The 10,982-nt window shown below is 35.8% G+C and overlaps 1 protein-coding gene across 2 annotated transcripts; it reads right to left on the bottom strand.

Moving 5' to 3' along the window:
* Window positions 1-1,116: 1,116 nt before the first annotated feature.
* On the bottom strand, window positions 1,117-5,996 carry LOC147534237 (auxin response factor 18-like). 2 transcript variants are annotated; one of them, XM_086645399.1, is made up of 14 exons: window positions 5,383-5,996; window positions 4,848-4,957; window positions 4,671-4,766; window positions 4,527-4,583; window positions 4,284-4,436; window positions 4,073-4,157; window positions 3,804-3,894; window positions 3,547-3,711; window positions 3,343-3,456; window positions 3,173-3,245; window positions 2,929-3,082; window positions 2,224-2,840; window positions 1,924-2,111; window positions 1,117-1,797 (listed from the first exon to the last, which is right to left on the bottom strand). In XM_086645399.1, the coding sequence occupies exons 1-14, from the start codon at window positions 5,453-5,455 to the stop codon at window positions 1,656-1,658; spliced, it is 2,118 nt and encodes a 705-aa protein (XP_086501525.1). In that variant the 5' UTR covers window positions 5,456-5,996; the 3' UTR covers window positions 1,117-1,655. The 2 variants fall into 2 exon arrangements, with proteins under 2 accessions (XP_086501525.1, XP_086501526.1); XM_086645400.1 differs by having other exon boundaries at window positions 2,224-2,837; window positions 5,383-5,982.
* Window positions 5,997-10,982: the final 4,986 nt, after the last annotated feature.

Consider the following 10,982-nt stretch of genomic DNA (forward strand, 5'->3'; position numbering starts at 1 on the left):
TCTACCAACCTGCATTAGCTCATGTAAGTACAAACTTTTTCGATTTCTATTTTATCTTCTCTCCTAATAACTCATTGTAGTTTCATCAACGTATCAATATGACACAAATTTAGATTCGTGACCACGACCCTTTAATGTGTATGAAAGTGTAACAGGAGCATCACCTCATCAAGAACATAAAGATACATAACATCTGAAAATTGGTTTTTCGAATACGATATGCTTTTCTATGACTATGTTCATGAAGAAATTCATGCTAATTACTAATTAGACATTCATTTGCAGATTGTTGCAGCTGCTACTGGTAAGATGAAGCGGGATTGATTCATCTGTGATGGCCATTACAGTATGTACATATACAGCATCTATTTAGATCGTCTTTCAACAATACTTCTACTTATAGATCGTTGATGAAATAAATAAGTCTTATTTTGTCCGTAGTTTCTTCATTTGTAAGTTAAGCCATTTATGGTCAAGTAGAGTTGTTAGTATTTCAAAAAAAAAAAAAAGTAGAGTATTTAGTTGTATACAAAATTTTACTTGTAACTAAATTTTCGCCCCTTATTTTTTATCAGTATATTTATGGCCCTATATTCTTTTATCAGTATATTCTTGGCCGGTTGGCCCTATATTTTGTTTAATGAATTCAAGGCTATAATAACCAACGAACCTTAACTGTCCTTTCAACAAAAAAAAACGAACCTTAATTGTCGGTTCTTTGAATTTGATCTGATGATGGGTGTTCAATACTTCGGCAGTAATTAAATAACAAAATCTTGTGAACTTAATTAAGGTCCTTGAGTTAAGAATTAGATAAAGGTTAAAAGAATTTATAAAGATAAAAGTACAATTTCCATCTTTCTCTTTGAATTTTATATTTCTTGCCTGGTTTCTCCCTCACTCAATTAGGTTTTTATACTTGAGTTGATCACCTAGGCACACTCAAGCAAGACATAGCGAAACAAGGGAAATAGACTAGCTAGTCGACCCATGTGCCTTGCTCGTCGGCAAAATAGTCAAAATCATCCAAATTTTGATTTAGGAAAGACATAGTCAAAGTCATTCAAATTGGTAAATAAATTATACGCAACAATAATGATACATAAATAGACAATATTTGCCACAAGAATGCCTCTCGATCATAACTTCGCGAGTACATAAAAAGTTGTAAATAAGTCTTTGTACATGAATTTTAGGCTAACCAGAACCGACTCCAATTCCTGACCCCACCCCTGTTAACAGCCTGCCTCCAACCCTGTCATAGACCTAGGATCAATGTCTAACTAGGTTACAGAGGTAAATCGTGTTGGGGAAACAAATAAGAAGTTAAATTAGAAAATGTCTCGAGCAAATAGGGATCGATAAGCAAAGACATATTTCGCCTCCAAAATTGCATATATACATACACATTTTAAAGTCATTTACAAAATGTGGAAGCAAACCAAGATTTCATTTAACCTCTTCATTCTCCCCCCAAACAACTATATTCAGTAACATGTCGGATCGCCTCTGAACTACTAGCCCTAACATTAATCCTAACACCGGAGAGTTCTCTTAACTATATATAATCTTGTTTCGGCGTGTTCATCTTCAAATCAACAGACGTATGAAGCTCTAAAAGTACAAACTACAGTACGTAAGCGAAACGGTAGGGTTCACTTATCTGTTCCTAGATCTGAATTCAGACTTGGGACCTTACTTTCACCTACAGAAGACATTAGCTTGTTTCCTGGTGTCATCTTCCTAACTTCTTGGCTCGAGTAGATGAAGATCTTCTTCACCATACTACAAAATTCACTGCGAGACAATCATATATAAAACAGCGATTCAGAACAATGTAGTCAAAGATAATGTGAAATTACTCGTATTTCTAAAACGAAGAAGAAACAGACTATTAAATGTTAGAGATGATAGATTACTTACGGCCATGGATCATCTCCAACAAGCATCATATCTCCCTCATCATCAGTGAAGACAACTTCCCATTTGTCCCGAGGGCAAAGCTCTCCTTTTATGTCGAACATTTCCTCGAGCTCGTCAATAAGTTGGTCATAACCATCCATCGTGGTCAAGTCCACAGCTCGTCCGACTGCTATTCCTTGCATATGCACCTGCCCCCAAACACCAAGCGAAGAAGTTAGCGCCTTTGCTTCTCAAGAACTTAGAAAAAGGCTAGTTTTGTTAAGTGGTGGTTAAATTGAATCAACTAGAATATTTTAATACCTTAGTTCGACTTCTGGTAGTTGAGAAGCACTTTGGCTGTACATCCTTGGGAGCTACTTCTAGTTGTCCTTGTTGCTGTTCTTTAAAGGCAATCGAGAGACCAGATTGTTCATCAGACTCAGACGATCTAGATGTAGTTGACGGGAAAGTTATGCTTCCACTTGAAACAATGATTTCATTTGGCAGTTGTTTAACAAAATTAGCTGGGATATTTGTGTTACTGATTAGCTCAAATCCAAATAACCGATACCCACTTTGTGTCTCAGATTTACTTCCCTTCTCCAGATGGTCCTGCATCGAGCCATTCCTTTCCATTGATGAGTGCTCAGGGATTGAATGCCCAGACTGATCTGACCATGGAGTCATCACTCGATCATCTTTCGACATATCTTGAAACAGATTAATAGTAACATTATTGAGGGAATCTGGCTGGATTCTTGCAGTAGCAGTATCACTGCCCTTGAGTGGATTGCCCATGTTATCTCTTCGTCTTGACGACCGTATATCTAGGATTTCGCTGCTTTGGACTTCGTGAGTACTCATGGCATTAAGATCATGGGATTGAGTAAATCCAGGATATCGAACAGCTGCAGCTGCAGAACCAGAAGCGGTTCCTGCTGCCATTTTAAAGAGAAAAAACAATATAAGTAAAACCTATCAATCATGCATATGGAAAATAACGAACAAGATAAAAAATAATTTTACCATGACTCGGAAGGTCCATTGATGTTCGATGTCTTTTATTTCTCATCACCACTGGTTGAATAGATTTTGAAGGGACAGAAGCAACAAAAGGCTCAATCTCCCAAGGAGATACTCTGTCGGGTCTTTGAATGGAGGAATGTTCATCCCAGTGCACCTAGAAGTATATGGATAGTATCAGAATATGGTATCAAACTGGACCGCTTAATATTTTCTAAAATATGGGTATTCGCCTAAAAGTTCAAACCTTCAATGACCTCCATTTAGACTCTTCCCACTGGGGAGAAATGTCAGAATCCCCAACTATTGTGCCAGAAAACCTATCATAAATCATAACTGGAATTCAGATCACATAACTCAAAAGGAAATTACTCAAGAAACAACCAATTGAAACATTGACTATACAAATATGAGTACCTTCTTTCTGGAGAATCATCACCTTCAAATCTCATCGTGAATCTCATTCCCACTGAAAATCCATTATTAGCAGACTCCAAGTACTTGTTCAGACTTACAATGAATCTACTTGTCCTGAGCAATGCCATTGAGAGCCCAAACGGTTAGGTGAATGGTTCATATCCTGGAGGTTGTCGTTTATTTAGACGAAAGAAAACAACAAACCTAGGCTTATTGTAAACAACAAAGAGAGTTTTTGTTGATACGGCATGAGATGCAGTGGCAAGCACTCCGAGATGCATACTCTGGCTAGAAATCACAGAAGACGGCATGTTGCTCTGTGGTCGAGCTTGGCGCCTAACTCCCACATGCAAGTTCCCATTCTCCCCCCTACACAAGACGTGTATTTCAGAAACCATAGGACTAAGATGAAGGAAAGAAAAAACAACACTAATTTGTTGAATTTCAGTTGCATTATTTACCTCAGAAACACAAAAGCATCTCCTGCAACCAATCTCTTAGAAGTGACATAAGTACTCCAACCAGTCGTAAGCAAGTGCCTACGAGGTTGACCTGTCAATTTATTGAAAAGAAATAAACTATAAGACCTATGGGTGGAGAGACGGATGAGATTAATGTTTTGGGTCTTTTCTATCAACACAACTTGCAGAAAAATCTTTCCCAACATTTGGATAAAAAAAAATACCCAAAGTAAATAGAGAGGAAACAAGCAATTTGGCTAACCATTTACCTCTAAATATATGCTTAAATCGCCATTCATAACCATGAAGATCCTTAGTGATTAATTCCTGAGTTGGGATAGGCTGGCTCATGTCCTTAAATATGACAAACAATTTCCAACATTAAAGAGAGTAAATACTTGTAACATAAGTAAAAGAAAGTAAATACTAACTAGAAAGCGCAAAAAGAGGGTTTGGTGGTAGAGGAAGTGGGAAAATTACCAATGGAGGTAAGCATTCATTGGCATGCTTACGAAGAACAGAGAATCCTCCGTGCGTACTAGTATCAGAAGCAGTTAAAATCTTGCAGAAAGATTGAACAGATTGTCTAGTTGGCTCGGGGGATATCGAATCAGGACTCCTAGGCTCACTTTGCTAAAGGATAACACAAATAACAAAAGAACTACTGCTTAGTTTTTGTTTCTAAACTAATCTGAAATTATAATATAAGTATCAAATTCTCACATCAGGTTCTGGTAGCAAAGTTACTCTTGCATAAACCTCGTCAGTTTCTGGCTCAGCCTAACATTCGAAGAAAAAAATCAAGTTACTTGGATGAATATAACATAAGAATTTCAATAAAACTTGAAGATCAATAAGCAAGTATACCAGTAATTCAATGTGAACAACTTTACAAAGTATCTTTGATGGTAGATTAAACAATGGAATCCTTTGACTCAACTCTTCATTTGTGGAAGCTTCTAACTAAAAAATTTATTAGATCTAGTTAGATCAAACAGGAAAAATTAATCAAGAAAATTTTAGAGAAGAAGAAAATATATTTACTTGTTCCATGTGACCTTGAGGGAAGTAGTAAACCCTTTCTCCTAACCTAGGAACATCAACAAGAGGACCAGCACAAGCTTTCCATAGCTCCGAATAGAGATCATCTCCATCTGAACTTGTCAATCGCAGAATTAAAATCAAAACAAAGCTCTTCCTGAAATATTAGGTTTTCTATACCAAAACTCACTAAAATTTGGTCTCAAATATCACAAGATCAAAGAGTTCCTAATCTGAAGTACCATAAAATGAAAGTCAAAACAAGCAAAATTCTCTTCTAAACTAGTAAACTTCTCCAAAGTACAAAATCGAGATCATAAACTCTTCCAGAAAATTTTGTATGAAATATACCAGAGGAACACAGTATCATAAACAAATATACCTAATCTTAAATATCATTAAATGAAAGCCAAATCAAGCAATTTCTCTATCTAAATTGATAAAATTCCCAAAAATGTAAGATCAAGACAATAGTCAACATTAATTCAACAAAAAAACGCATTTCTACATCTAAACTTCCATTAGAATCACAAACTACCTGTATTTGGAAATTCATCCGAAACTTTTGACTGCGTAATCAACGAACCTCTGATACTATCTCTAAACGCCATTGTAAAACAATTCTAGCACAATTACATGAACAGTTTCCCTAATTTTTAGTTGAAGCTATTAAAATCTCGATCACTTCCGTTACAAGAAAAAGCTTACGAATCGAACTTTAACGTTTCTTCTCAGAATCCGTTCAAAAGCTCCTCTCTCTTTCTCTCTCTCTCTCTCTCACTAAAACTTTGAGTTTCTCTCTCTAACTTCCTGTTTCTTCGACTTTCAGACTGTAGGTCAGTCTTTTATTACAGATCACAGTTCTCTTTCCATCACGGGTAAGCCGGATGGGGAAAAGGCTGATTCAACCGTCTGATAACGGCGGCTTCTTCTTAAATGACTGAAGCAGAATCGTTGACGGCGTCTTGATGTCTCTGTTACCTACTTTTCTCTTCTTTAAAAGTGAAAGAAACGTGTCCGTCAATCGCCGTCACTGTTACTTTTAACGTCAATTTCTCCATCCTCCTTTGTTTGTTGTCTGCTTCTCGGCAGGCAGTCTGTTAACAACCCATCCAAACATCTTCCCGTCTTCAAACATGTTGGCTTCGTCACAATGGGCCCTACAAACGCGTGTCGACATATAATGGCTTACCTCCTCCATTTGTTTGATAGCTAAAGGTTTTATTTTTAGGAGAGCGCTTTGGAGAAAGCTAAATAGTTTCCGGGATGTAAAATTTTAAAGGGAATATGTAGAATTTTAAAAAAAATTTGGGGAAATAAATTTTAAGGGAAAAAAAAAAAAAAGGGTGCCTCTATAGGCGCCTCCCCTAATTGCTGTAGGGGCCTCCCTCTGTTGGCGCCTCCCATATCGTACCAAAAGGCTCCTCCCCACCTCTTCTTATTTTCTTTTTTCATACTTTTCTTTCTCTTTCTACTTCCAGAAATGGGCGATCCATCTAAAATGCTTATTGTTCTTGAAAGAAAGATCAAAAAAATTTGAGATTAGTGGTTTGAATAGATCAGAATAAGTGATTGATCTATCATTTGAAGAGATCAAATATTAATTAGTGATATTTCAAATGTTAAAACCCTAGAACCAGGTATCGAAATAATTGATGCTATGATAATTCTTAGAAGTGCTTCTTGGATTTGTCTTTGTTCATTACTACACACACTAAATTGATGCTAAAACCCTCTGTATGGGAGGCGCCAACAGAGGGAGGCCCCTACAGCAATTAATGCAGGCGCCTATAGAGGCACCCAAAAAAAAACACTCCACCTCACCTCACTCTCTCTCCACCTCACCTCACGTCACTCTCTCTCCACCTCACCTCTGTCTTCTTCGATTATGTTGCCGTCCGGAAAACTTTCCGGCCGGCGACCATGAAAAAAAAAAAACAAACAAACAAAATTCACTCTCTCTCTCTAGAAACTCCGGCGAAGGGGTTTCCCTTCGCTGGAGTTCCGATCTGTTGAAGAACAGAACCGGAACTGGCATGTTCTTCAACAGACCGGAACTCCGGCGAAGGGAAACCCCTTCGCCGGAGTTTCTAGAGAGAGAGAGAGAGTGAGTGAATTTTTTTTTTTCATGGTCGTCGGGCGAAAAATTTTTCGGTCGGCGACCTAATCGGAGAAGACAGAGGTGAGGTGGAGAGAGAGTGAGTTTTTTTTTTTCATGGTCGCCAGGCGGAAAATTTTCCGGTCGGCGACCTAATCGGAGAAGACAGAGGTGAGGTGGAGAGAGAGTGAGCTGAGGTGGAGAAGTATTTTGCTTTCCCCCTAAATAAAATTGTCAAACAAAATTGACCAATTTTTTTACCAAGTCTTCACATCCCGGAAACTATTTAGTTTTCCCCAAAGCGCTGGCCTATTTTTATTATTTTTAGAGATTGTATTTTCAACAACTCAGATTCCACGAGTTTAAGAGGAATTGTCGAACTACTACGCCAAATCATAAGAGACGTCTGATGGTTAAAGTTGGGAGATTGTAAAGGCATTCGGTCAAATTTCTACTTGTGTCCAGTGCATGTTAGCGTCAGATATGGTTTGGATTTCGCGTCCGGAACCCACCTTTGACTAATGTCCCTTTTCTCTTCTTTTTTTCTTCATGTATTTTTCTTCTTCCTTTTTTTTTAATCTTCGTGGTCTTATTCTTATTTTCTTTCTTCATGTCGTCCTTTTCTTTTCATTTGTATCATAACTATCATCATCAGGGCAAGGAACCACCATGAAACCCTAAAACATCAAACCAAGTATTGAACACTCAAATTTCACCAATTTTTTCTTCTTTCGTGAAGATTTTAAATAAATAGTCCCAAAACAAGTAATTTCAAAACATCAAACCATAAAACAAAAATCATATTCAGATCTAATATTGAATAATCAGATTAGATGTTGTAGTGAACATCAAATTAGATCTCAATTTGTCTTGAAACAAAGTTAGGCTTTCAAATTGGTCAAGATTTTCTAGTTTATGCCCCCTTCTATATGGTACCAGTTGTTGCTTTATTGAATTTGCTTCATTTTTTTAATGGTCAGCGTGCCTCGAACCCTTGACCTCCGAAGTGGAAGATTATACCTCTTATCACTTCAACCAAAGGTTGTTGCCAATTTGCTTCATTAATAGGCTCGTGCTTCGACTTTGATCGTTATGGCCTGAACTGGCCCCACCAACAGTTGGACCAGTCTGAACCACTTATTTGGCTTTCGGTGGGGTCGATCTAATCCTTTAGTATCCGGGTGCCAATAGATGTCTGGGGTCAAAAGAGATTAACCTTGGTCAATCCCTCTCCCAAGTGCTAACAACAATTTTTTTCTGGGGCCTTTAGCCGCTCCCCTAAAATTTTATTTTTTCTATGTACGGAACACTAACATAATATCCAGATTTTTTTTGTTGAAAATAATATTCCGGACAAGTCTGGGAAATAAATCCGAGAACTCGAAATCCGTCATGGTACCCAAGTCAGTTAGATCCCGCGGGCACCCAAATCCCAAAGGCGGTTTTAGTCCGTTAGAGCCCGACTAAACTACCGGCTAAAGCCAAATAATCTTCTTTATTTATATATTAAGAACCAAGTTCAATAAACTATAGATTCTATTTCTTCAGGGAATCGAACATGGGACTTCCAGAATTTTGGAGTTGTTGTTAACACTGTTGACCACTTGGGTAACCAAATGTTGACGGAATGGTATTATTAAGGTTCATATTTTGGACCTTCCACCAATAAATTCTATACTAATTAGTATGGCATTCAACTAGACATTGTCACTCTTCATCTGGAAAATAAGAAATCATAAGTTTATTAACTTGAATTCCAATTCTGTAGTATAACGGTTGAAGATAAGTTTGAGAAATGTAATCTTAGTCATTGAAAATGAATATATATTATAAAAAAAATATCCTCTCTTATTTTAAGGAGATTTTAATTGAGTTTGTTATATCTAAATTAATTTTTGAAACTAATATCTTTCTATTTTGAATCGATTTACATGAAAAAAAAATATAAATCAGTCATTCGATGGGATCTTTATCAAATTCTCAATAAAAATAGACGGTTAGACTTAATAACTGACTTACATATTTTATTACAATAGATATCTTTAAATGTCTTTATATAATTTTTGTGACTCCTTGTCAATGTTATAGTAGTGTGTGGACTGATTCAATCTCCATTTTGTATTGTCTAAATATTATATTTTCATGATGCATAATGTTGTACGAAATAATGTAATAATCTTTAAAAAAAGTTGTCCAAAGTAACAACCTTAGGGGATTGTATAAAAGAACTGACTAAATCTACTTCTCAAGGTTATACGCGTTGAATCTCAAAATCATCTAATTACTTTAATTAGTAGCTTAGTCTTTAGGACCACATACTTACCTGTGAGCCCTAATTAATCACCAATTATTATCCTAGCTTTCGATTTTAATAACAATCAAAGCTCCAGTTAATGTGATTAGAGGGAGGAGAGGGAGCACTCGAGTAATTAACAAATAATTTATTGACATAATTACTCCTTTTGGATAAGAATTACTACTAATTTAGGTGTTAAAATACCACTATATAACTTTCTGATTAAATAAGGACAATCCAATCAGACTTCTATTACATGCTTTTGGCAGTCTATGTAATTAGTTTTTCTTTTTTTGTTGAATGTCTATGTAATTAGGTAGCTACACATATGTTTATGTTAAATGAATTGGGAAATAGTGTGACCCCACTCTTTGGCGTGATTCTCTTTGGGAAATAGTTATTATCGATACAGTATTTGTTCTTAGCACCCCAAGTATGTGTGCAACAGATGCATGGGTTTTTGTTTCCAACGGAAAACTTTGACACGTACTAAGTTTGCGCATGCACTTAGAGTCTAAGCATCTGACGTTCTCTCAAATAATATGGGATTAGTACATCCATTTTACACCACATATATACTTGCATTATAATATTCACATTAAGACGGTATAATAATTTATAATTTAAGCAAGATGCACCAATGGTTTATAATGTGAGTGGTGTACGCCATCTATTTTATCGTGTCCTTAGACCTCCCACCTTGCTCTCTGATCCAATGGGTTAACTTAATTTAGTTATTTCAATTTGTGTATGTCGACGTCACATTAACCCAAACAACTATTAGGTGGTTTAAGCACTGGAAAGCATTATATCATGTGAGTTTAATATCTTCAATTCATTTTGCATGCGATGTTGAAAATACTTCGATGAAGTTACACAAAAAGTAGAGTAAAAAAAATTATTTGAAAAAAATAGATGAGTTTCCAATAGTGGAAGATTAAGCATATGTAACTAAAAATTGAAAGAAAACAAGGATTTCATTCTTAAATTAGTAGACAAGATTCAAGTTTGTACCAAAAATTACTACAAACACAGTGGACTTCCTTTCGGTTTATCATTAGATCAAATTATTGTCCAAACATTACAGTTTCTTTACGTAAACAGAACTTACAACTCATTCGCTGATTCATTACCTAATTATACTAGAGTTAAATTTTTGAACTTTACATAGCTAGTTGACAGTCCCTTCCATGTTACCAACAAAATCTATGTAATCTCTCTTTTAAATCTATAATGATGTTAGTTTAGAAAATAAAAGTGGAGTAAGAGGCGAATTTTCATTGTAATATATATATATATATATATATATATATATATATAATATTGAGGAGAAGTGAAGTACACATTTTGGTCTGGACCCAATCAACCTAATATGTCTCTTTCTCTCACTCAAGGGTCAAAGTCTTTTTTTTTTTTCTCCATTCTTTACATATAAAAAGACATATAATGGGTCTCTAGCTACAATTTGATATATAAAAAGACCACAGTGCGGTTATACCCTATACCACATTGCTATGTGTTTTCCCAATGATATTTTAGCTTTTGGTTTGATTCCATTATTTAGTGAGAATCCCATTGAAATAACATACTTACTCATTCATTGAAATAACATACTTACTCATTCGGTCATTCCCATTCATTTCAAATGATACTAAAATTGAAGTTTAACCCATTAAAGGGTTGACTTTCAATAATTGGATTAAATTCATATCAGTTGTTATTTTGAGAATGTTTGGTATATGAT

The sequence above is a fragment of the Eschscholzia californica genome, unplaced genomic scaffold (assembly GCF_041429995.1).
Source record: "Eschscholzia californica isolate CP2 unplaced genomic scaffold, dmEscCali1.0.p SCAF_6, whole genome shotgun sequence".
NCBI classification, from domain to species: domain Eukaryota; kingdom Viridiplantae; phylum Streptophyta; class Magnoliopsida; order Ranunculales; family Papaveraceae; genus Eschscholzia; species Eschscholzia californica.

Excerpts from the sequence above, each read along its gene's own strand:
- LOC147534237 (XM_086645399.1), bottom strand. The coding sequence starts at position 5,455 with ATGGCGTTTAGAGATAGTATCAGAGGTTCGTTGATTACGCAGTCAAAA. Across the intron at positions 4,584-4,670 it reads TTGTTCACATTGAATTACTG|GCTGAGCCAGAAACTGACGA; the intron begins GTATACTTGCTT and ends TTCGAATGTTAG. Across the intron at positions 4,437-4,526 it reads CTTTGCTACCAGAACCTGAT|CAAAGTGAGCCTAGGAGTCC; the intron begins GTGAGAATTTGA and ends GTTATCCTTTAG.